Here is a 27,856-nt window from a genome sequence, read left to right as displayed (position 1 = left end):
ATCCACTGAAAGGAGTTTCAGTGATATTGTTGATAGTGATCAAAATATATCTCACTACCAGATAAAATAGAACCTATGGGGTCACACACATAAGAGGTTGTGATTGATCGGATAGCTAGATCGCGATTATTGAATCGTTGAGGACCTAATTGTCAATATGTTGATAATTGGACTAATTTGTAATTGTTACAAATTAGTGGTATTAAGGTATAAATGTTACTAAAGAGGACTTACTAATAGTTAGTAAATTATAAGAGGACTTATGTGCAAATGTTGCTTTATTAATTTGATATGATCAAATTAATATAAAGTTCAAGTCGAATCAAATTAGGATTTGAATCGATCTAACCAATTAAGAAAATGATAAATTTAAATCTAGATTTGTACTTATCTTTAATGGTTATTATATTATTAAAAAGAGGATTATATTCCTCTATATAATAATACGGGAGTTTTTAAAAAACCCTAGCCGTCATCTCTCTTCTCCTCTCTCGGAAATCTTCTAGCAAATAGACATCCTTTTGCAAGGGAGCTAGCATCCCGGTGAGAACATCGATCAAATCATCAACCTCGTGTGGATACCTATAGAGGCCGGACGCGTGTGCGGCTTCAAAAGAACTCGATTCCACGATCATCAAGTTGAGGCGAAGATTTATCCGCGGAAAAGATAAAGATTCGATCTTACTTTCCTCTTTTAATCTTAAAGAACATGAGGGATCCTAATTGCGTGGTTTTTTAGATTGGATCTCGAGAGTTTTCAAATCAAAATTGTTTGATTTTTTTTTCCGCTGCGTTTTTACCATACGCAATTTTCTAACAAATTGAACATGTGACATTAGAACACCATGTACATTATAGTTAACCTTATTTGGTAGAGGCGTGACTTATAAATTAAATTGTTGAATTTACTTGTTACACTGTATTTGCTTACATACCATATTATATCATGCCTCAATTGACCTAGTGGTGTATTTCGCCACTCTCGGCGGCTTACTCACTGAAAACTATTGTTTAATAGTTCTCACCCCCCATTGGTTGTTGGTTTTTATTTTAGAGCCTTCCGCGGCGAGAAAGGGTAGGGATCGTGGCAAGGGGTTAGCGACTAGCTAGAGCCTCTGCGGAGTAACTATAGATGGACCCGCTTTCATCTTTCTTTTTGTTATAGTTGAAAGATGTATTATGTATTACTTTAGGGGTCTTTAGTCTTTTGGATTCAGTTATATATACCTTTGTATATCTTATGGATGTTGATGTTGTAGACTATTAGTGGTTTTATTTTACGTGCTCTGATAACCTTGTTAGGGATCTACTCTTGTTTATTCCTTGTTTTAGTAGATGCCTTGTGTGCATCGGGGTGCTTGGTGTACACGGCAGGTTTGTGCATGCGTCAGGCAGGTTTCCGCTGGGCCCGGGCATGACAAAAATAGTCCCCTGTTTGGGTTGAGTCCCTTATTTGGGTTATGGCCGAGAGGTCCGAAATCGCCCCTAATTTTGGGCGCCCACGAGCGAATGAACGAGTGGCACGTCTTGGGATGGACGAGGGAGCAATGTGGAGCGTCATACAAGTGATTGAGAGGCGATCTCCTACCAATGGAGAGAGGCAAGGGCGAGAGAGAGCTCCGAGACGCTTGGAACAGGATTTTCTATAGAGCGCGAGAATGTGTGGAACGAAAGCTGTCACGCCCCGGAACCGATGCCAATTTGGCCCGACCCGAGCACGTCAAACAGACGCCGAACGGACAGAGTTTTCCCTATCCGCCCAAGGCTCATCACATGTACATTTTCATCAATAGAGAAAAACANACCGGTCTCTTGGGGACCGGTCTCTCGGGTAGGGACCGGTTCCCGAGAGCTACTTTCTCAGGACTTAGCCGATTTTTCGGCTGTCTCATTTCATACGCGTTCGGGGACCGGTCTCTCCCACCAGGGACCGGTCCCTGAGAGCTCAAAATCTGCAGTTTTGCAGAATTTGATTCTTTAGCTCTCGAAAATCTTCCACAACTCACTTTTAATCATCTTAACACCTTCGAACTTTCCGAAGTGTTCCATCCTCGCACTTTGGTCAATTTGACTAAAGTTCGACATTTTTATTTTCCGAATTTTCGGTATATTACAAAAGCACTGCAAGGCAAGCTCCTGCCCAATAGAGAGAGGCGAAAGCGGGAGAGAGGCGAGAGTGCGAGAGCACGAGAGCAAGAGAGAGACGAGATCGCGAGAGCGAGAAAGAGGGAAGAGCACAAGAGAGAGACGCAGGTGCGAGATATAGAGAAAGAGAGAGAGAGGGAATGCTTCGAATAGGAGAAAAGAGGGGTAAGATACCTCACTTTACTCAACATAAAATCTCAACCACCAGATTCATGGTTGTAGAATGTACACCCCAAATAGCGGTGTGCAGGTAGACTTTTTCTATTGCTTAAGATGTGACTGAACCAAGTACTAAAAAAATTAGGGGCAATTTCATCCACCCCCTCTTAAAGCTATAAATTTCATAGAAATTCCTGCAAAAGCATACTCTTATTTCCAGCTAAGTTTATTTCTAAATGAAATAAATGAAATGGGTAGCGTGCTACCTATCTCTCAAAAAGAAAAAAACGGGTAAGTTATGAAATGATCAATTTACTCCTAATTGTTTGATACTACTTGGGATCCTAAAATATACCGGAGATTTCTAAACTATAGGCTATTTTGAAATGATTCCCTCAAATTTGTAATGATTGAGTACTTTTAGCTTTCAATTTTTCAAAATCAAGTGACTTAAAAAAAAAAAAATCTAATAAAAATTTTAAGCTAAAATAACTAAAATAATTTACATCCAAAAGGTATATTGTGTAAAGACCCCTCAACTATAAGCCACCTTGATATGATGCATTTTTTTTTTTTTTTAAGTGACACTCCTGTAACCTCTAATTCTATTATTTGAATTTTCAAAACTATTAATCGGTCTAATATTATTTTCTAAAAAAGTAAGTGAAGTCATCAAATTTTGTGAGACCACCCATAAATTTGATAAAATTCTATACTTTTAGGACGAAAATCACTAATTTTTGAAAGAATAAAACTACGGTTGCTGAGCTATATATTATATACGTTTATACCTTCCAAAAAAAAAAAAAAAAAAGGTTAAGAAAGTCTCAGTCAAAAAATAAAAATAAAAATAAAATTAGTTGAAGGGTACATTTAAAAATAGAGTACAGCTGAGGAGGTTTCATACTTTTTTAAAAGAACAACGCTTAGTAATACACCACAAAATGAGGTGTGCATCTTACACCTATTCATTAATTCTCTACTTATCACATCAACTCTTTTTTTTATTTTTAGTAAAAATTATTTAAATTTTTGTAAATTCTAAAATGAAAGAATGTTAAGATCTATATCCCCTTTCAGAGTGCCTAAGTAGAATTTTCTCTCTTTTTAAATAGGGACATTTAATGTGGTGTACAGGGGTAGAGTTCGTATTCAATATTTAACACGGTAGCTTCTGATGATGAAATTTCAGCCTCTTGGAAGGGCATGTGTGACGTATTGCCAAAAAAATAAATCAAAACCTGAGCACAAATACCCAATAGATCTAAATGTGCTAACATATAAATATATGCACTACCAAGAAGAGTCGAGTTATTCGAAGTCTCCGGACGAAGCTGATGGCCGGTAGATCAAAGTTAGCGAAAGCGCTTAGCGAGGATCAAGCTCTAGTCTTGCCAAAAGGCATGTTCATGTAGACCGAAAGACAAAAGAAGTTAAACCATGCTTACTCACCCAACATCAAAGCCAAATTTGCCTTGCTTGGTATGAGAGCAAACCTCTCGGCAACCATCAAATCTGTCACCGTCATCGCATCCATAAGCAAGAAAACACAACAGCCGCTTATGATGGATACCCTAGCTCTATAGTCCACATTGATTAAGAGGTGCACATGGTGAGAATGAATTTGTATCGTTAGGTTGCAAAATCATATATAATATAGAGTCCGGCTACTATACTCTTATGAATACGATCGCCCTCGTACTCATAAGTTGTTTTCGATGATAGAGCTTCCGAATCGACGATCCATACCGTTAAACATTATTTAGAGCCTTTAAAACTTCTAGAAATAAAATTTCATAATTTTTCGGCATCATTTACTTTACGATCAAAAGCTCATAAAATTGACAATTTTTAACGGCCAGTATGAAATACTTGCTAATTTAATGTCGTAAAAAAATTGGAATAGGTTGAATTTTTTATAAAAAAATTATATTCACCACCTAGATAAAGATTAATAATTCCGATCTTAAATTGAAGGATCCGATCATCCATTTTTAGGACGTCGTTCGATTTTGACCGTTCATTTTATGCCCATTTGATGGACTTCATTATGATTTCGAAAAATTAAGAAATTTATTTTTTAGAAGTTTCAAATACTCTAGATCATATTTAATGAAGTGGATCGTCGATTTGAAAGTCCTATTATCGAAAACAACTTATAAGTACGAAGGGCCCAATACTCATAAGAGTATAGTAGCCCTACTCCATATATATATATATATAGAGAGAGAGAGTAGGGCTACTATACTCTTATGAGTATAGAGCCCTTAGTATAAGTTGTTTTCGATGTTGGAGTTTTCGAATCGACGATCCACACCGTTAAACATGATCTTATTTGAAACTTCTAGAAAATAAATTTCATAATTTTTCGAAATCATAATAAAGTCCATCAAACGGGCATAAAATGAACGGTCAAAATCAAACGACATCCTAAAAATGAATGATCGGATCCTTCAATTTAAGATCGGAGTTATTGATCTTTATTTAAGTAGTGAATAAAATTTTCTATCAAAAATTCAACCTATTCCGATTCTTTTTCACCATTAAACTAGTAAATATTCCATACTGGCCGTTAAAAATTATCAATTTTGTGAGCTTTTGATCGTAAGGTAAATGATATCGAAAAATTATAAAATTTGATTTCTAGAAATTTTAAATGCTCTAGATAATGTTTAACGGTATGAATTGTCGATTCGGAAACTCTATCATCGAAAACAACTTATGAGTACGAAGACGATCGTACTCATAAGAGTATAGTAGCCAGCTCTTATATATATATATAAAAGTCAAAAATATGAAGCAACTAAATTAGGGAAGATTCAAAAAGTCTTTTGCCTTTTCATTCACTTATTGCTCCGATAGAAACTAACATCACTTACCAGTTCAATCAGCAATCTTAGTTTCTTTTATACCGTTAAAACTAAATGTGTTGATGCATATAATCACGCACTCTTTATTCTTTTCTGAGAAACCAAGAGATACCGCCTAAGAGCAAGCATCGAGATCCAAGTATACCTCGAGATCTTCTCCTTTATCATCAGCAGCAATGCGGAACTCAAAACAGTCTTCAAAATCTGAGCCTGCAACCCTTTGAAGAAGCCTGGAATTCCTTCCCTGTTCCATATAACACTCAATGCACCCATCATCGTCTTTGCAGATTTAGATTCGCCAACATTGTCCGGACCGTTTTCTGAATTAGAAGCCTGAATCATGACTTTACACCTATTCACAGGTATATCTATTTTGTGTCATATATTGTATCATATCAGGGTACTGTAAGAGCAAACATTTAACAGTATGAGATTACCGGATTGCTGGGTATGTCAGTATGGTCGCTACACTCTTCGAAATGGCCCCGAGTATGAAAGCTGAGAGAGCAGAAAGAGCAGCCGGAGAAGATTCTGTAGATGATGGCGAATCTTTAGCTCTCTGCCTCTGCAAAAGTCTTTGTTTCAGCTGATCAAATACTGTGTACTGCACAAGGAAAAAGCATGAATTAGCAATTTAATCAGCTGCTGCCAGAAAAGATCACCATCATCTTAATTTCGAGAAGGTGAAAAGGATCTCCTTTGAGTACTGATAAACACATCTTGTCTGTTAAATAATTTGAAACAAGTTTCAATACTGTTTCCACTAGTGACTATTAATTGTAGAACATGTAACAGCATTTAGATAACCCACTGGTCTTCACATATAGAAATATTGGCTGCAACATGCTAAGGTATTCAACTGTTTGCCAGCTTTCATTGTTGAATGTTTCATCCAGAGAAGGAGAAATTCGGTATACTTAGATTCATACTACACAACGAAGTCGAGAAAGTAGAACTCCAAAGATTGACTACAAGATGTTTATATCTTATTCAGTTATGAAATTCCTACATTTCCAACTACACAATTACAAATGATATGTTCAGCTGCGGAAGTACTCAAAAGTTACATTTGGACCTATTGCAAATAATTTCTTAGTTTCATAAATACACAGAAAAATGAGTCAGCATCTCAGCAACAGTAATTTGAAAGTTTGTATGCATGCTCAAAAAGAACATTCATAAGATCAAGGTCAGAACTTTGAAAAGCTCTTGAAACTTGAAACTTAGTAGCACTAACGAATGAAATATCTGAACCGCAACTAATTATTTATATACAAGATCTGAAGTCCCACAGAAGCTGGTTTGTGGCTACATAAACTACAAACAGGAATCAGATTGGTCCCTATTGTCAAAACAAACTTTAAAACAAAGTCTAAATTTTAGCCAAAAATGCTCCAACCCAACCATAAAATATTTTTTCTGGCCAATCCAAATCCTATATAGGGCCAACTTGGATGTGTGGGGGAGGGCCAACTTGGATGTGTGGGGCAGTGTGGTGCATTACACTGCACAATTCAACATAAAACATTGTTCTGTGAAGAATCAATCCCATACGATGATGTTGCGAAAGAAGCTTCAACCCTCCCCCTCAAACCGCTGTCCTCATTTTGACAGTCCTTGATAATTGCAAGACATTCAATGCTCGGAACCGAAGAGACATCCTCCTTGATTGCACGAACCACTCGACTGCTCCCACATGCAATCCCATACTAGGCTATAGTCATATTTCTAGTAGCTTCATAGTATTGCAGTTCTTCTCCTAATTTCAAACATAAAAATATTGGCAGTCTAAGAAGTGATAAATTCTAATAGGGCTAGGGCATTTAACCTTATAAAAGTGTCATCTGCAAATTAAAAATGAGTCAATTGCCTTACTCTTTTCCTCAACACAATCTCAATGAACAACACTTTTAGACAAGGTTTAAAGTGTCGTGGCATAGGGGCCTGCCGCTGTCTGCCGGGCATGGTACAGCACCTGCACACTTGCGTGCCGATGGATACGCATGACCTTCTACTGGCACGTTTTGGTACGGACTTATTTTATTTTTTTTATTCCAATAAGCTCTTATAATATTATTTTGAAAGATTTAATCAAATAATTATAAATATTTGCTATATATAGCTTACTATACTTATCAATTAACATACTTGTAAGCATTTTTGTATGTAAAGTACAACTATACCTAATGCAGAATAAAAATTTTTATAGGTTAGAATTTTTAAAATACAAAGACATCTTTCTTTTTCTTTTTTCTTTTAACCATATTACAGTCTTTCTTTTATAAAATACAAAAAAATAATTTTTAAAATTATTTCANAAATATTTGAAAAAATTATTTTAAAAAGTATTTGAAAAAAATATTTTTTAATTAATTTTTTCAAAAACTTAGTAGATCTATCAAAAAAATTAAGCGATAAATTATGTGACAAATAAATTAAATAAATTTAAGTATCAATTAATTTAATTTAACTTTTAATTTTAATATTTTCAATCTTCTAACGCAAAAATAAAATTTTATATTTGATGTGCCTCAAAAGTTGTTTATTGAGTTTGATTTTGTTTCCGTAATTTAGCAAAAGTTTCGCGATGCGACAAATTTTAATAAAATAATTTGTGAAGAAAAAATAGATGTTTGTGGTAGAAGCAGAGGGCTCGGGCCAATAAGCCCGAGCCCGGAGCCCACCACTGACATCCTTATTGGCCCGAGCCCGGAGCCCACCACTGACATCCGAGGGTGGTGCGGAGGGCTTCGCCCCTCGCGGTATGGATCGGATATGTAAATTAAAAATTCGCCCTACATTAATAAACAAAAAAAATTAAATTATAATTTTTTTAACTTGCCTAACAACTAGATTTTCGATTTGCAATATTTTGAGAGGGCCGGGACGGGCGCGGAACCGGAGGTAGGTACATTAGAAGCTCGCGCGTACCCCAAAAAACAAGAAAACAAAAAAACAAAAGGCAAAAAAAAAAAGAACACAGTGCCGTGCGACACTGTGCTGCAAGTACACATCGTCGTGCCGCTCTGTCTCATACGGCACGGTGCGCAGCTCGGAAGGGAGCCTGAGACACCAACCCCCCCCCCCCCCCCTTCCCCCCCCCCCGTACTCGTGCTCCTTCTTGGGGCGTGGTACGTGCCCCACCGCTGCCGTACGGCAAGGGGCACTTGATTCCTTGGTTTTAGGATTTGACCTAAAGGATTATTCACGATTGTGAAATAATTTATTGGTATTGGTATTGTTTTATGTCGAATTGTTGTTACTTTTTGCTTTTTGTACGTGCTGGCAATGTAATTTGTATATATCTTTACTGTTTTGGTAGGATGATTTGTATTTGCCGAGGAGGGAATTCTACTTTCTTGTTTTTGTTAGGGCAAGCATATGTTTGATTGACTTTTACAGTATGAAATACGCTAGTCGGATATGCAAACACCCCATCCAAAAGGGATGAATTCTCTAAAAAGAATCATCGCAAGTATCAAAACCAAGTATAGTAGGGAAATGGGTAACGAATATAAAAATTTGGATCCGTGGAGAAAATATATCTAGCTTGAAGATGTAACAATGATGCAGGACAAATGGAGAAACCTGATCTATCTTGCTAGCAATGAACCAAGATTTATATAAAACAACAAATTTAGAAATTTCAAATAATTTCAAATAAATTTACAAATTTTCAAATTTACTTTCGAGGAATTTTTATTTATTTTAGAAAATAGGAAGAAATACGTGGGAATAGTGGATAAAATAGTAAAAAATTCTAAAATTTTGTGAAAATTTTCAAAAATATAGAGAAAAAATATAGAAACATAATAAGAGGGATGTATAAAAGAGAAGGAATAGATGAAAAAAAGAGAAGGAACTTTGAGAACGATAGATATTCGCCAATGTGCACAGGAAGAGGAAAAAGTAGATAACACCATGACCACAATCAAAATACAAAACACCAAATTTTATTTCATCATTGCCCATCTCTACCGCTCTAAAATTAAAAGTCACAGATGTTAAATTATATAAAACAACTATTGTTCTCCAAAAGCTTAAGCTGATAGAGAACGGTATTTTAATATTTATATTCAACACTCCCCCTCATATATGGACTAGAGACTTTTTGGTAGGCCCAAGACGCGGGCTTGAATTAAATGGGAGTAAATTAAATAACCCTAGGAGCCTAGTGGGACTTGAACTCAGGACCTCTTACTCTGATACGATATCAAATTAGAATTTTTTTAATAAATGATCCTATCAGTTTATTGTGGCTCCATACCCAAGGAGGGTAGGGAAATGCACACATAAGTCTCCAACTTTGGTGTTAACGTAGAAAGAACAAGTGGTAAGTGTTGGCCTAGTGGCCCTAATCCATAATTAAATTTTGATGATTAAAAATAATACTGAAATTTAGACTAATCTTTAATCTTGCGTTTTGTATTTAGATCTCTCAAATTTTTGGAAAGAAACTCAAGAAGGGCAAGGCGCAAGCAGTAAGCTTCATCTCTTGAAGCTATTTACGCTTCCAAGGTCAAAAATACCCCACATCTCTTTTTAGAGCTTAATATATAACAATAGTTCACTTTTGCTTAAAGTGGAGAATTTTTTAGCTAAAATTGAATACTTTAAACATCTAAAAGCGCATATGGTCCAAAATAGAACATGACTCACTTTGTGCAAGAAAATACCCAAAAACTCTGTTTGTCAAAATCCAAGGGCCTTTCAAAGCAATTCAAAATCAAATTTCAAACAAATACAAGTTTCAGGCTCTAGACCAGACGCCTGGAAGTAGGGTCCAAAAGTGAGATGACTCGAACCCAAACAGCCAAGGCACTCGGATTGTCGAAGCAGCATCTAGAAGGTATTCCGGGCTCTCGAATCCTATTTCGAACGCCCAGATCCGAGAAGAAAAACTAGATGTAGGGTTTGGGGCGTCCAATTTCTCGTAGGTTCACCACCCAAAAGTGGTTTTGGGCTTCAAAGGTTGTTTCGAGCCCCCAAAACCCTGAAATCTGAATTTGCATTGGTTGCCTACTTCAGACTCTACTATGTAGAATTGAAATCATTATTTCCACGATTTTGGACGCCCGAAATAGGATCCGGGCATCTGGATATTGAATATTGCGTATTGGTTTTATCTTTTTACTATGCTGAGCATGTTGGAGTTGGTTCGAGAACCGAGCACTCGAAAATGGTTTGACGATCCGTTTCAAAAATTCGGTGCTAGTTTGCAGAAGTGGGCGCTCGGAACCCTGTTCAGGTGCCCATAAGTCATGATTTCTAAAATAGAAATTAGTTGGATTTTGGCTATAAATAGAGGACTTTGGTGGGTTATTTTCAAAATCCTTAAGCTTGTAATTTTTATTATTCAATACTTTTAGCTCTATAGTCTCTCTGTAAGCTTGAGTGATATTGTAGTGAGATACAACTTCTAAAAGATAGAAAAGAAAGAGTAATTGTGTAATCCTTTTGCAAGAAGAAGTGTTCTTGGTGTAAAAGCTTGGTGCTTGCCTACAAAAAGTATCTAGTGGAGATCCAACATTTTCTTGTGTTAACAAGTTGGCAGAAACGTAGGCAAAGTACTGAACCTCGAAACAAATCTGTTACGATATATTTTATCTATATTAAGATGTTACGATATATTAGGATATTGTGTATTATTACCTTATATAGAGTACTATCATTGCCTTCTATAGAGTAGGATTATATATTATGTAATCCTAGTTATACTTTTACTATAGTAGTCATTGTTACTATAGTAAGACAATCTCTTGTACTATATATATTCATTAATACAACTCAAGAGGGTATGCACTTTAGCCCTTCTTTCAAAATCGATTGCGAGCTTCCTTGAGTTTGATATTCTCTAACTCTTCTCATTTTCATTTATTGTGAATTTATCGATTTGTTTTTATTGCATTTTTATTTTAGAAACTTAATTCACACCCCCACCCCCCACCCCCCCAAGGTTGCCATTTCAATCCAAAAGAAGTCCATGATACTTTATAAAGTTTGATATCAACAGTGAGGTGATTTCGGTGCAATTCAAAGCTTGGGTATGAAGGACTCATATTGCTACGACAACGAAAGTAACTCGATCTATAATCTTACCTCCTCAACACACTCATCTACTTTAGCTTCAAAACTCTGGTTGCGCAAATCTAACTCTCGGCCACATCTAGAACTTCTCCGCCATCAAATGGTGCAAAAGGAACTAAACCAAGATTGTTAAACTACCAACTATGCTACAGATGGCATACTCCGTTAAGCAATTATGGTCTCAAGTTGAAATTTAAGTTGGATCCACCGATACTCATCTCTAACCTTATCCATCCAACGAAAATCATCTTCAGCTATTTTAGCATCATCTCAATATTTTTCAACCTCCTTTTTTCTTCTTCTAAATATATTATGTGAAGATAATGATGAGATATTTGCCTTCACCTATACCTCCACATCGAGTCATCTAGTATTTCCATTCGAATGTTGTTTCTTTTTTTTCTCAGAGTTTGGCCTTTGATCGTACTAGTCAAAAAATTTAGCTTTTGTCATCTCACATATTTCTTTCAATAACTCTAAATCAATCCCTTTACTTTTACCATACTTCTGAAAAATGTTTTTAAAAAACATTCTTTTGCATCCGTAATTATTTTCCTAATTTAACGCTTTTTTAAATGGTTATTTCGGAATTTTTTAATGTAAAACATCAAATTAAACTAGGCTTAGTAAATATGTGCCTCGCCTTCTTGAGGCGCTCGCCTCGCAGTGCGCCTCACGTCTAGGCTCCAGGAGAGTCTTGCGCCTCTCCGCGCCTCGCGCCTTTTCAAACACCGTCTCTATCACATTCACATGACTCTCGTTTACAGTAGCGGCAATAGATTGTATTTCATATCATGATTCTTATCTGTTATCTTCATGCTACCGTAGTGGATCATGCTTATATCTCAGTTGATTATTTCAGTTACTTATTACTGTTGTTATCCTCTTATCGTACTCCTTTGTTGACCAGTAAGTGCGGCTTGCCTTCGATGGCTAGTTGCCCCCATTAGAAAACATATTTATATATTTCTCACCCCTATTTTTACAGGTGTTGCTGACAATGTGGGTCGGGGCGCTGTGTAAGGACGTGGTTAGTTAGCGCCTAGATAGCTTGAGCCGTAGATCTTAATTGCTAGTTCCAGATTTACCTTTATTCTTTATATTTTTATCATGTTGAGGTTATGTACTTCAGTTTGGTATTATTGAGTTCAGATCTTGTTATTAGGTTTTCCTCTTGTAGTGGTCTTTGGACTCCTAGGTGTTGTTTTGGTTTATTAAGCAATGGTATCTATTATATTGACATCCTCCCTGTTCAGCTTGCTTGTGGTTGTATTGTCTGTGCTCCGATGCCGTGCATTTATAGGAGAGACTCTGTCCGTATGGACATAGGAAACTCTATGCGTGTGACTAGTCTATGCGCGTCTTGGGCAAGGTTTCAAAAAAAAATTATACACTTTTCCGCAACTCTATTTTCAAAAGGAAAGATTTTCAAAAATGCTTTCCCAAAGGGTCCCGGGGCATAACAAAATATGTTATTTTATACAGGTGGATACAATGCAGCACGCTAACCACAGCATTCCAAATTTGATGGATGATCCCCTGGAGATATCCAAAATGATGAAAACACTAGCACGTCTCGCGGGACCTCGAGAATGAGCTAGAATGACTTCCAACCTTAGCAGTACCGGAGCATCCAGATATACTTTCTCATGCTTCCGCAGATCCGACAACTAATGTTCCCTCCACCTCTATGCCTACGTATGATACTCTGCCCGCGTCAGTTTCTCCATTTGACATCTCGTCCACTTCTGACTCTTGGTTTTATATTCCGTTTGACTTGGTTTTATATTCCGTTTGACATCTCGTCCACTTCTGACTCTTGGTTTTATATTCCGTCTATGCCAGTCCCTCCGTCTAACATCACAGTCCACTTCTACCTCTCGATCTAATATTCTATATCGACACCAGCGATGACAGCAAACTTCTACTACTGAACCCTCATCTTTTCATCCTTCACAACCGAGAGCTAGCTCCCACTCCACCTATTGAAGAGGGTTTGCTACCACAGATAGTTGAGAGAAATAGGAGATGTAGCCGCTTGTCGATGACACCTCCAAATACAATATTGACAAGATACACTGCATTGATATTGTACACTCTGACATGGAGGATGATATGCCTTAGCGAGGACGAGGTCAACGACACGGATGCAGATGTGGACGTTGCAGAGGACGGTGTGGTGGGAGCACAGTGAGGGCAAGTTGATATTCATTAGGATTTTCCTAACTTACAGTCTATTTGATATATTTGTAATGGTAACATGTAATCTTTTTTTATAAAAATACTATTATTCGTGCTGAGTAATTTAAGTCCACTTCGTGTGAATTCAAGCAGTTGTTATCGTGATTGTTATATTACAAAATACTTTGGTTGTATAATTCTAGAATACTTGAGGGGGAAAAAATATTGGAGAGTGCGAAAGAAGATGGTGAATAATTCAACGCATATACAACGCGGTGATCCATTTACTATTTTCATTGAAGCGGTGAATCATTCACCGCACTGTCCAGGACTCCAAGACTTCGAGTTGGCAAAATTTAGGATGAGGCAAAAATTTAACAAAGTAGCAATAAAAGCTTAAAGAAGGTGAATGAAATACCCTATTTACAAAGCGGTAAATTGTTTACCACTTTCAAGAGACTGTAAATTCATAATGAAAAGCGATGAACTGTTTGTGGCTTTCATGAAGTGGTGAACAGTTCACCTCTTTCTTTGCGCATACAAGGTTTCCTAGGTCTACTATTATAAATAAAAATTTTAGAGGCCTGTATTTGTAGTTACAAATCTTTATAGGCTTAGTTGGATAAAAACACCTACAATTTATCTAATATTTTACTCATGTAAAATCTGAATATAATTATTTAAACTAATTTTTGTTAATCTGTATAAAGCAGGATAATTTTGTAGACTACCATGAATATCAATGTTTGAATTATACAATAGAAAGTGTTTTACAATTATAGATTTAAGTCATATATAAGAATATATTCTCTAAATTGATAAGTTTACTAGTAAAAATGTCCAACTCAAAAAATCTTTGTACCTAAACTGATAAGAAAGCACTCAAAATACAATAACCTCTATTTCTAATGCACATTATTATATGACACTACAATATGACCCTCATATAGTTCCTTGTTAAAATTCCATGGACAGGATCTTGCAAATATACTTGAGATGAAGAGCCTACTATTATCGTATTAGGTAGTAATTGCATAGCCTACTACCATGGGTAGCTCGGAAGAAACAAAGAAGAGAGCCAAGAATCAAAATTACTATCTAGAGACCTCAAAACGACATTTTAAGACCTTATTAGAGCAAAAAAAAAAAAAAGGCAAAACTAGGCCATGCCAAAGTGTGTTTGGGTGTGCCAATTCGATCCTTTCCATGCCTATTGGCATGACACCATTCCCACATGTAAGCACAATACTGTGCCCACACTATAACATGCCTGTACAAAATTGGCACCCCCCTTGCCACGGCACTTAGATCCTTCACAAGATATTACAAGAACTTTCTGAATATGTCCAAAAATGAGTTTTAGAAAATTTATAATGATTTCCAAATATAATTTGGCCCCCCTCCAGAAAAAAAATCATAGGATATAAAGATATAACTTGACATTTGATAACATTACACCAGTTCCAAATCAAACTTGCTTCTATTACTTGCTCAAGCTTCATTTATTGACCTGCCTTGAAAGATAAATATGATGCAAAATAGGAAAATAACACACCAGAAAGTTTATGATAATAATAAGCTTTCTGCAGTTCTTAGAAGTTATCAGATGAATTACGGTAATCGAGAGTACCTGAATAGCAGGATTGGAAGTCAAGAGAAGAGATATGCCTAAGCCGTCAAAGGCTTCCATCCATGAATCCTCTGCAAGTGTCTCCCACAATCCTTTCGATTTTCCAAAAGCACTTGTTTGCATTCTGGAAGATGCAGTGTCCAATGGCTGAACAATAAAATGAATGAGCAAAAGAAAAAAATAAAATAAAATAAACAACAGAGTTAATGTTTAAAGTTACTGTATAAATTGGGAGTTTGCTATGCACTGTCGAGGAGGATTTGTAGTTAGTTCTCCAGTATCCATATCTATTTCCAAAACCAAAGGCTAAAATTAGTTACCTGCGTCACAATAGCAGTACAAGCACCAGCAGCCGCTGCAACTACCAAGTTGGCTTTTGTTCCGACAGATTTAGTGCCACTCTTCTTTAAGTAAAGTCGTTTGAAATAACTATAACCATAAAAATAGACAAATTGTGATATGAAAGATTGTAAGTTTTTTGTGCCAAGTCCCTGATAGAGAGAAAGAACTTGGCGCCTTGAAATCGCCTCCCATAAGACATCTGAAAGGTTCCTAAAAAGCAAAAGGAAGAAATAAATAATAACCTTCATCATGTAAGCTTTAATTGAACATTATAATAGAATTCATCAAGTCCCGTAAAAGCGATAAAAAGGCAGAATGGAATTTCATACGAAGGAATTTCATCAGTTTAGACTAGTCAGAGACAACAAGATGCCTCGACAAGGGAAAAAAAGGTATTATGACACAAATACAACATATTAGTAGGTAAGAACTTGTGGTTTGGAGTGTAGTATTTCATATTAGTAATCGATATTTACAAAAAATAATTAGAAGTTTCCTAGATATAGTGCCAGTTTGGCCAGGCTGTTGCCTGTAGAATTTAGAGATGTGCTGTACAGTACAGTGTTGTGCCTTGAGAAATAACATAGAGCGTTTGGCTAATTCTGTAACAAAATACTGTGAACTGCAGAAAGTTGTTTGGCAAATGTTTAGCTGAAATATTGTCAAGTGCTGTAAAGTGCTAAACTTATCGAAATATCCATAGCTCTTATTTGAATAGCTTAGTCTATAAACTTTCACATATATCACACATGCATTTCCTAATCATTGAAAATTTTACTTTTTTTATATAACCCTTTATTTTTTTCTATGATTTTTCTTGATTTCTTTGGATTGAATCTCAACAAGACTAAAAGAGCTATTTTACGCTAAAAATTAAAAATTCTATACATTTTTACCTAAATTTTTTCTTCGAAATTAGAGACTAAAGTGCAATTTATATCAATGTTTAGGGAGGCCAAATAAAGGTATAATTGCAGGCTTTTTTTCTTTTGTGGAGATGATAAACATTTCAGAATTAATCATGAAAGAAGAATGATTACACAAAACACATTAAAGAAAGGGATAATTTCATACAACTCCCTATAAACATATCGGATAGCAGATATATCCCTACAAAGTCCAAGTTTTCATATTTATCCTGAGGTTTCAAATATATCCCTACTGTTAGTGTCCGTTAGAGAAATGCAGTTAACCATTGGTAAAATACTTAACCTTGGTTAGTGAGTAAGGTAAATTGACCTTTTTACCCCTCTGATACCTTCTCTCAATTAAAACCCTAGTTCGATCAAAACCTTAGTAATGGGAACTCTTCTTCCTCTTCCTCTTCCTCTTCCTCTCTCTCCTTCATGCTAGTTTCGAGCTCGTAACTAGGGTTTCTCCATCCCCATTCATCCGCAACACGTGTTGCTTCACCCAAGTCGAACACCGAAGAATCAGTATTTGATAGGTAAAGGAAAAAAGAAGTAAGAAAAGAGATAGAGAAGAGGTTGCAACAATGGTGGATGGGTTAGTTTTTATAGAAGAAAAAGATGACCAACGGAAATTTTTTGGAAGGACATTTTTGCACGATTCTAATAGAAGGGGCTTTTGGAGAGACATTTATGACAGCAAAATTAATATTTCATTGCTTTGCTTTTAAAAAATAAACAATGATCTAATCAAGGTTTTAAGTGCCCGTCGGCACGGGCTGTATCCACCGTGCCGTATCGTGCCAACAAGATACTGGCACGATACAGATCCCGTGCCGATGGCACAGCTCAAAACCCTCTATTCTTTAAATTAGTAAGTAATTTCCTCAATAAAGTTCAAAACATGTGATAAAAAGGCATAATAAATAGTTAGAATATTTTGTTGCTAAAGAAAATAAATATTTCATGCTATTGTATGTCAGCACACAAGAATTTTTTTGACCGGCACGCATCGACACGGCTCGGCACGCACCGTGCCGTACCGTGCCGGCAAGTTTCCGGCACGACCCCGTGCCACGGCACTTAAATCCTTGGATCTAATGGTAAGAAACTAGAAAGACATACGAACAACACTGAATTTTTGAAGGGATAAATCTAAAAACTTGAAATTTATAGGAATAAATCTGCTATTCGATATATTTACAGGGAGCTATATGAAATTATCCCTAAAAGAAAATTAAAAAAAAACAAAGTCAAAAAAAAGAGCTTCAATTTTCTCTTCTAGAATGTTACAAACCCATTCACAGTATCAGTTCAACAAAAACTTCTGACTTCCCCACCTCCAACCTTATACAAGTTATAAAGTATACCAAAGCAAAAAAAAGCATATCACAACAGCAATTCCTTCAATATTGGCATCTACTCGTAAATATCTTTTGCATCCTTGCTCTGGCTTCTTGTTGAAGCAAGTTTTTCATTGGTCGGACTGAATATTCGTAAACATTCTAATGAATGATGCCGGACAAATTAAGAAAACCCTAATCCATCTTACTAGTGATGAGTCTAAAATCAGTTTAAAACAAAAATTAAAATTTTCTAGAAATTTTAGATTAACTTTCAATTTTTTTTAAACTGTCAAAGATTTGAATGATAAATCAATTTTCGAAATTGATAAAAGGGAAAGAAAAAAATCCAAAAGTAATATGGCTCTAAAAAAAAGGTTTTTTTGTAATTATTTAAAAAAAATTAAGAGAAAATTGAAGAAATAGCCAATAAATAGGGAAAAAATCAGAAAAGTTTTAGAATTGGTTTAGAACAATTGGAAAAACAAATGAAGAGGAATAAGAGAGAAATAGAGAAAAGGAGAAAAGATGAAGATAGAACCTTCTTAGGAAGAAGAATTTTGCTAGAGCACACGGCAAAGGAGGGGAAGAGAAGAAGATACCACGAACGCATTCAAATTATAAACACCAAACTAATTCATCATAACTTCACTCTAAAATTACAAGGCATAGATTATATTTATAACCTTCAAAATATAATCCTAACCTAAAACAAATCCCATAATTTTAGGAATCTTTTCCTAATTCGAAGATGTCTAAAAGCTAAAACAAATCTGACAATTTTAGGGATCTTTCCCTAATTCGAAAATATGTAAAAAAAAGCCTAAACCATATACTTAGTTTTAGAGATTTATTTGACATAATAAATCCTAAAGACTAAAACAAATTAATAAACAAAAATAATTCCAAAAATTAGAGGAAAAAAATTAAAACCTAAACGAATCAATCCTATCTGTATTCAACTCTGCATCAATGACCAACAATTTCCTTTCAAGCAGTAGACAAGTCTATTTGAACCTCGAGATATTTGTTGAAGCTCGAAGATATTTTGGATATGGTCCAAGAATTCCGTCATCCGTAGTGAAACCAACTCGACGTAAAAGCAAGCTTTTACCCATCTTCAACTTCACAATATCAGTTAATTTACAAGGCATGAATTTCATTTTTGATCCAGAACCGTCACACGATTAAGTATTTTCATATCCATCATGCTTCACTTTGTGTTCATACATCCATGGCCTTCCAAGTAGTATATGTGCGACTTTCATAGGTAGAACATCACAAGATACTTGCTGAATTAACTTACGAATTGAATATACAACTATGCATTGTTGAGTGACTTTCAAATTTTGGTTATTCACCCATGCTAACTTGTAAGGCTCAGGATGCAATGTAGTCTTCAATTTCAGTTTGTCAACGGCTTCTTCAGAAATATTCTTGGCACAACTTTTCTAGTTTATAATCATCGAATAGACTTGTTCATTACAAAGATCTCAAGTTTGAAAGATGGTAAGTCGTTTTCACTCTTCTTCTCCTTCCGTCATGTGGGTTTGAGAGTATAGACCTAATATGTAATACCCAAACCCCATTAATTTAAATGACATATTTAATTTAACTTGTGACAAACCCGTCATTATAAATTTCGATTTATTTGTGCCGTCGGATTAAGATGATTGGGTTAGATTTGATTTTAGGATTTAATTACTCTAATGCTAGTTATAGTAGGATTTAGATTCAGCCAAAATTAATCACCTATAAATAGGTGATTTAGGGAGGGTGTATGGCCAAGAAAAAAAAAATCGTGGCTGGATTCTTTGTGCATGCGTGGCCACCGACGGGAGCAAGATCCAACGACCGTGAGGGAAAAGAGCGAGAGCGAGGTGAGTCCCCAATTTTTATTTCTCTCATTTTTTGTCTTTTTCTTCTTCTACCTCCCTATCTCATCCTCCTTCCTCATTGTGTCGCCATCACCATCGCCGGCCGTCTATGGTCAGGTCAGAGTGAACCCTTTATGGGGTAACCATGATCGATCATGAGAGGGATTTGGAAGAAATCTTTGATCGGATTAGGATGGAGAAGGAAGAAGATAGAAACTATTTTGGATATGGCTAGACCCGGTTCACGGTAGACCGCATTAATTTTTGCATGATTTATTTTACGTTTGGGTTTCAATTTACCGTAGCGATATTAGGCATCATTAATATATTAATTAGCGTGTTTTACCTCTGTCGTATGAATTGTATAATTGACCAAAAAAGCTTCTGGTGCACGCTGTTGGTGTTGTACCGGATGCAGTGAAATTTGGTTACTTACAATGGCTTAAAAGATCAGGCAGGGACCAATTTGTAAATAGCAATTTTGGTTTCAGGGATTGATTCTTAAAAAAGGTATAACTTTGCATCCATAAGGCGGAATTTGGTGATTCAAGCGCCATTGTACTCGTCTCGAAAATACGGATAAGTTCGTGTGGTCTAATTATTCATATTTATTGTATAATTTTCACAAAATTTTTAATGATTAAAAGGTTTGCTTGAAAATTTATTTTATTTGAGTGTTTTCGTCGTTCTAGGTGCTGGGACTGTTGTGAAACCTCAATCTTAGAACATGACAAATTTGCGAGCGCTAATAAAGGCAAGTAATAGCTACTTTTTTGCAAACGGTAGAAAATTTGTGAATCCGAGTTTGTGTTTTATTTACTAGTTGCTAGTACACCCAAGTAGGATTTAATTGTTGGCTGTTATGGTTTATTTACTTTGCATATTATTATTATCATTAAAATGATATATTTTTGTTGATGACTAATGCGGTCGAATATATCTGAGGAATATATTTTGTTCGCGATTCTCGAGGAGGAACAGTGCATAATTGTAGCTCTCGTGGTTAAAACGACGGAGTGGAGATGCTCCATGTTATGACTATTGCAGTTTCAAATTTAAAATTATTGTTTTCCTTCAAAGCAGATTATTTGTTAAGCACTACATTTACTTTTGTTGTCTACCGTTTCAGATACCAAAAGTCGAGGCATGTGAGATATTTGGCCAGCGATGACTCGTTAGATAGATTTTATCTCTTGGACACAGTTTATTCTTTTTTGAGCTTGATTAAATTGAATAATTCATTAATTCTTATTCACTACAATTGGACAGTAGTCATTATTCAATTTCGTTTTAATGAATAAATTATTTTTATTTAGTCCTTAGTCGAGAGTGCAGCTTTGGATCTATTTAAAGCCTTCCATTTTCGGAGGTTTTTTCTTCGGATTCGTGGCTGGTTGTTGCGTTTCGAATCCGAGCAGTTAGATCTAGGGCGTGACATAATAACTCCGCAATGTTCTAGTTCTTCACCATATTTGGGCTCGTGCTCTTCCATATTATCATCATCATATGGTACAGCGCATAATTTTTCAATATCTTCATTATGTACTTGAGTCATTGTTAAGCTTCGCTGTGGACACTGGCGAGCACTATGCTTGGTCTTGTCACACTTGAAACACCATCTTTTTTTTTTCTTTGATGCCTCATAAGTCGATGCCTTAGAAGATGCCTAAGAAGTTGACACTGGTTGCTTCATCTTTTCAGACACGGTGTAGTGACGCTCAAACCGTGACTCAAGATTGCATAGAAAGTTATTAGGCTGCGTCGGGAAACACGTGCATTTTGCTCCTCCATAATCTGGTGTATAACTTGAACTGCATCAGCAAAGGAGAGGAATCGGCTGGATGCTAACTTTTCATCAATATGGAAATAAGGCCCCATCGATACACAGTAATCAACAAATTCTCACTCTATGGAAATTCTAATCGTGTTGCTAGACGGTAGAAACATGAAGTGTACTCCTCAACTGCCATGCTGCCCTGAGTTAACCAAGTAAACCGGTATTCAACACGGTGCCTATAGTCAATTGGTACGAATTGACGTGTCATAGCTCTTTTCATGTCCTCCCACGTACGGATAGCCAGATAAGGATGTTGTTGCTCTTGTGTCCACGAGATACGTTCTGTACCAAGGAGTTTTAACTCTTCAATCATAATTTTTTGATATTCCGTAGGCTGGTACCAACGAAAGTATGCCTCTAAACTATAAACCCCCGTCTAAATATCCTTTGGGGTCTATATTACCATGAAATTCCTCAACATGAAACTTGATACCTCTTTATTTTCTATAGCTTTGGTATAAGATATAGTGGTTTGAGTTTGCGACGGCCGACGAGGTATTTTGAACAAATTGAGGTGCAATGGGAGGTAAGGGCGAGACGAAATTGCGGATGTTAGGGAGCAGCCTATGGGCAGTGGTGGTTTAGAATGAGTTAGGTTTTGAAAGAGTTGTTTGATTTCGGCTAATTGTTGGTTAGTTGATTGCAAATCAGTTTCTAACTTTTTGAAACGAGTGTTGGTAGAAAGCGCAAATTTTCCAAACATTGAACTAAGTTTTGCGTTTGTTGGCATTTTGAAAATTAATTTATTGATCAACTTTTGCTCAGATACTATAATTGATGTAGGACAAACTAGAAAAACCTTAATCTATCTTGCTAGTGATGAGCCCAAAATCAGTTTAAAAACAAATTTAGATTTTTTTTAGAAATTTTAGATTAACTTTCATATTCATTATTTTTAATCAAGGGTAGAGTGGGGTAGGAGAATAAAAGAGGAGAAAACTGGTTAAGGTTTTTGACAAAACGGATAGTGAGTAGAATTATCTTATTTACTGTCTTTTTGGGGGGCGGAAAAAGAATCTTTTAAGTGAAAGAGGTATGTTCTGCTTTATTGAACAAAAACTTCCCCATCAGAGCATCAATGGTAGCCCCTTCACCGCAGATACTACATTTCCAACAAAGAAATCCGATAATATTTTTTTTTTCCTAAACAATTTATTAGGTCCATACACTTGTTTTGGGCCCGTAGAAACCAGGCCAAAAACCCCCATAATAGGGTCCACATTCTACATCTAGAAAAATTTACAATGTGACACAACATGTTCTTGATTAGCCAAAGGATTTTGAAACATATTTTACTATAAGAGACAGGCAGATATAAAGTAACTACATCTCATTGCTCAAAAAACTGGTTGGCAAGTAAGCAGCAATAAACAAAAGAAAACTCGGTGCACAAAAAACTGGTTTATACTATATTGATCATGATGTATGTGAGAAAGTAATTTTTATCATGCTCGACGAAAAACTAAATTTAAATATTAAGTGGAAGAATCATAATGCCAGGAACTTTGGATCAAGAATAACAACTCTTAGTGGTCAAAAATCACTATTTACTTATGTTTCCCAATCAAAAGGCATCACCAACGAGATTTTAGAACATAGTTGCTATACCATGTGCATGTGTAGCTATTATCATAGTTCCTATATATTAGTTTTGCTCACGAATATTCTAAAAAAGTGGTCAAAATGATTCCCACAGTATATATCATGTCTTTAATTGGTAGGGAAAAGGAGCTCAAATCAGATTAGTCTTAGCAGCTGATATAATAGCGGCTGTCTAAATGCAGAAACCATAACTGACCTATATTTGAAAGATAAAAAGTTTTGGCTGACAACCTCAAATCAATTAAGATTTCCGTAGGCCAGTGGTTTTCATCGCTAATATTACAAGTACAATGAAAGACCACATATGACTATTTTCATGTTTTCATTTTTTTGGCTCTAATTCTGTGTAATTGAATGTGCTGGCAAATGGCCCTCTATATTCTTGCTATTGTTGGTTAGCCTCCAAATACGACCTGACAAAATGCGGAAATAGACTCCTTCTTGTAAAACCAAAGGAGCAAAACCAATGTTGTTAATTAAGTCCTTGTTTGAATTATTGTCGGTTTTCTTTTTTCTTTTTTTTTTGTTACATAGATTAATCATATGAAAGAGCGTATGAGTGGATGGCGGATTACTTACAATCCTTGCATCCAAGGTGTTTGTTTTACAACATAAAACAAAAACTTGAAAGTACCTTTTTTCTTTACTTCTTTTTTCTCTCTCTCTCTTTTTGAAAAAAAGTTGTCATCTCCCAACCCGTGGGGGCGCATTGCAAGCTTAACCAATCATGACAATAAGAGCAAAGTTCATGTACTAGCATATCCAATATATATAAAATATGTTTCTAAAAGAAGGAAAAAAGGGCATCAAACAAGAAATATGTTTTCCGTTCTTGTTGCTTACAAAACCCAAATAGCTGTATGGATTCTAAATTATCTGCCACCGACGGGCCAATATACATACATACATACATACATACATACATACATATATAAACACACACTATTATGAGTACCATTGCCTTCGTACTCATAAGTCGTTTTCGATAATAGAGATTCTAAATCAATGATCCATGCCATCAAACATTATTTAGAGCATTTAAACATTCTAGAAATCAAAATTCATAATTTTTTGACATCATATACCTTACAATCAAAGGGCCTCAAAATTGCCACTTTTAGCAGACGATATGGAGCGTTTCCGAGTTAAAAGTGTAGAAGAATCGAAATTGCTTGAAATTTTAATGGAAAATTCTATTCACTATGTAGACTTGAATTTAAAAATCCTATCCCTTATTTTAGGAGATCGTTCGAATTTGACTTTTCATTTTATACCCACTTTATGGACTTTATTATATATTCGAAAAATTACGAAATTTGATTTCTAAATGCTTCAAATACTCTAGATCATATTTAACAGTATGGATCGCCGATGAAGCTCCATCATCGAAAATGACTTATGAGTACGAAAGCCTCCGTACTCATAAAAATATAGTAGCCCAACTATATATACATAGAGAGAGAGAGAGAGAGAGAGAGAGAGAAATTAGCGCGTCACAGTTGGTATCAAAGCCAATCAACAACCAAAAGTGTGAGATGAGTCTCGGCTAGGTCGGGTTCTGAATGACAGGCTAAAACCAGGGTCTAGAAATGATAGGTTAAGCTAGGGTCTAAGTGAAAAGGCTAGTGACACGTGTCTCACATCGCCTAGTGCTTGTGAGTGTGGTTGAGCCTGACGAGGACGTCAAGGCTTAAAGCGGAGGAAAATGTGACACCCTAGAATTTGGAATAATCCTATATAAAAAATATAACAGGGCTAAACCTCTTAACCCGACTATAGCGTTTTGGATGGTGGCTAGGCCCAAGAGGTTAAGAGAGTTAAGCATGTTAGGATTATAGCAGTCCTATATATAGAGAGAGAGAAAGAGAGAGAAGAGTCCGGTTGGGGTGCTTCTAATATCACCAAGCACCATACTAATTCCCTAATAACTCTCTCTCCTCCTCTATTCTCTCCTCTTCAATACCCGAGAATCACTCTATTAATTAATAACTTCCCCACCTGCCCATGAAAATTTTGCTCTCCTCCTTTCCGACCACAAGATCTCTCCTTTTCTTTATATTCTATCTTTTTAATATTCACTTAGAGCCCACCCAATTGATGTTGAAATTGGAACAAAGTGAGATGTGAGGGGTGAATACTATGGCAATGGGTGGATTATGGTCATGCACAACTAGCGACTAACAAATCGAGATCGAACGCAATTAACGATAAGATTTGTACCAGACGGATATCAGGACTTTTGCATGCAGACCAGACAGAGCACGGCTCTCTGGTAGATGGTTGTTGTGGGCAGAGTGTAGCTCCCCATAAGGTCCGGTAAGGCTAGTGAGACAAGTCTCATATTGCTTGGCGCTTGTGAGTTTCATAGAGGAAAAAAAAAACTCTGCTACAACATTTTGGGCAGTAGCCAGTGTTTGAAAAGGCACGAGATGCAAAAAGGCGCAAAAGACTTTTGGAGCCTAGGCACGAGGTACTCGGTGAAGCACACACCTCAAGAAGGTGAGACACATATCTAATAAAAATGAAACACTCTTTAAAATCCTAAATTTAAATGAATGTTTTACATTACAAAATTCCAAAATAGCCATAGAAAAATAAAATAACCATAAAAAAGTAAAGAAGTCGCATGTATAAATGTTCTCAAACTAAAAAGAAAAAAATTATATTTCAACTTAAAAGTGTTCAGTGCTACTTCTTGCTTCTTGGAGTTGCTGCTTGTTGCTTTTTGGGGGGTGGAAGAGAGAACAACAAAGAGAAAAAGGGAAGAAAGTATGCAAATTAGGAATTTCTATCAATCCCTTAACATTTTAGAATATATTGAAAAAAAAAAATCTAAGACACGAAAATCCAAACCCTAGACCCATTAAACATAAATATCATGAGGCGCGTACCTCGCTACCCTGAGGCGTTGAGGCCCGCATCTCGTGTCTAGGCAACTTTTTGAACAACAGCAGTAGTTAGGCATAAGAGGTTAAGAAAAGTTAAGCATGCTAGTGCTAGAGCGTCCCAGGATGGTGACCCCCTGGGAAGTGGGGCGTCACAGCTGCAAACCTGTTTCTCCCTCTTACTGCCCCCTGATTTCCATGCTTGTACTACTTCATATTCTGCTTGTACTACTTGACATTCTACTTTATGCTTCTTTGAACTTCATACTTGCACTACTTGATATTCCAGTAGTCATTCGATTTTAAATTTGCATCTGATTGTGCTATTTACTTGAAGAACTAAGGTGATAATTTTTGCACATTTCGGCCAAACAGATTGGAAAACAATTAGGTCGACTGAATCATCACATATAATCTGATCAGGTGAGACTACATCGATAACTTTGGCCAAAAACAAACGAACCTTAGACATCTAAGAACTAGTATTCATTTGAAACGAAACCAGAGATTGCATAAGGGCATAAAAAGGGCTGTTCTTGCTTCCCCGGATTATCCTTGAAATAAGGCAAACCGCTGGCTCGGTCGCCACTCTTGGCGACATCCCGCCCACCACCCAGAGGCATTTCTCTAACCAATTCTCTTCAAATCATACAAGGCGAATAGCTACTGTTTCTCCAGTGTGATAGAGCCATACGAAAATATTATTAGCGGCCCGAGAACGGAAAGAACCAACATAATTTCCTTTTCTTTTTTTCCCCTCTTCTGACAATTTAAGAACTAACCTATTATTTAGACGGAGCAGGTGCACGTTTAGGCAAGATCTTGTTATATAAGGATTATTTCAATCACGAATTAGGCGCTCTGAGCATCGCCAAGTTTCGAGACATGATAGTTAAATAAGCACACCCCCAAAAAAAAGAAAAACAGAGAGAGAGAAAAGAAAAGAAAAGAATTATAAAGCTATTGAAATTGATGGTCGGGCGATGAAAGAGAACGATAGCTAGGATCAAGATCCGATCTTTGGGACCGTAAGGTTATTTTTCCCAATTCCTTTAAAAAAAGCTCATAGACCACGAAAGAGAAGAAGAAAGAGATCAAATCGAAGAAGCACTCCCACGCACAGACATACAAAAAAGAAAATAAGAGGAAGAAGAAAGAGGAGGAGCAGGAGAAGTATTATATTTGAACCTGTACTTGCGTTGGCCGTGGGATTGGACTTCGGCCTGGTATCTGGTCTTGCAGGTGTCGAGGGGATAGAGCACGGTGGTGCTGACGAGCGCCCCCACCGCCCCAGACGTCGCCTCTGCCAGCGATTCCCAATCCACGATCTCCGCCATCTCCCTCTCCTTTCTCCGCTGCTCTCCTCTTCCTCTCTTCACCCCTGCCCGCCTGGCTAGTAGTACTTCCTATTTATTAAACGCAGATGCCAACCAACTAATTGACACCAAACCGAAATTTCCCCAGGACGTTGTAAAGGACTTCTTCGCTTCGGCTGCTTCTCGATCCAGCACACTTTACCTTTCCTTTCCTCCCTCTCGAGTCTCGATTCCCCTCTTTCTCTGTAGACGAGACCACCTCAGGTGACACGGCTGTCAATATTATTAATGTTATTATTATTATATTATTATATTTATATTATTATTTTTATAAACAGATGAATTGACACGCAATCGGGGCGGAGAGACCGCCGACGACGACTGGGAAAGCCGCCAGTCGTTTACTGCAAATCATTTCCCTTTCAAACTTCCGCACTTAAAAAAAAAAAAAAAAAAAAATGGTGGTGATTTCAATTATACGGATAAAAGTTTTATGTGTTTTACTTGCATCAGACGAACCAGATTTCAAAATCAAACTTGCTTAAAAATTTATTTTACGCATATAAAATATAGACTAAATTACAGAAAACATTCCTGTAATAATTCGCTTTTTCACTTTTTCTCCCTGATATTTAAAAACCTACACTTTGCCCCCTGTAAAATGAAAAATATTC

General features: G+C 36.4%; 1 protein-coding gene across 1 annotated transcript; it reads right to left on the bottom strand.

The window, feature by feature from the left end:
- On the bottom strand, positions 5,113-27,541 carry LOC109709492 (peroxisomal adenine nucleotide carrier 1-like). Its single transcript, XM_020231752.1, has 5 exons — positions 27,055-27,541; positions 15,393-15,624; positions 15,073-15,219; positions 5,612-5,778; positions 5,113-5,526 (listed from the first exon to the last, which is right to left on the bottom strand). The coding sequence occupies exons 1-5, from the start codon at positions 27,201-27,203 to the stop codon at positions 5,247-5,249; spliced, it is 975 nt and encodes a 324-aa protein (XP_020087341.1). The 5' UTR covers positions 27,204-27,541; the 3' UTR covers positions 5,113-5,246.

The sequence above is a fragment of the Ananas comosus genome, linkage group 4, assembly GCF_001540865.1.
Source record: "Ananas comosus cultivar F153 linkage group 4, ASM154086v1, whole genome shotgun sequence".
Lineage (NCBI taxonomy): Eukaryota > Viridiplantae > Streptophyta > Magnoliopsida > Poales > Bromeliaceae > Ananas > Ananas comosus.
The sequence above is the reverse complement of the archived record's forward strand: the minus strand, read 5'-3'. Positions and strand labels throughout refer to the sequence as shown.

Bases quoted from the DNA above. Each gene is read 5' to 3' on its own strand.
- LOC109709492 (XM_020231752.1), bottom strand. From the start codon at position 27,203: ATGGCGGAGATCGTGGATTGGGAATCGCTGGCAGAGGCGACGTCTGGG. The intron at 15,625-27,054 runs GTTCAAATATAA...TTTGCTTTTTAG, and splicing joins CACGGCCAACGCAAGTACAG to GAACCTTTCAGATGTCTTAT. The intron at 5,527-5,611 runs GTAATCTCATAC...ACCTGTGAATAG, and splicing joins CTGACATACCCAGCAATCCG to GTGTAAAGTCATGATTCAGG.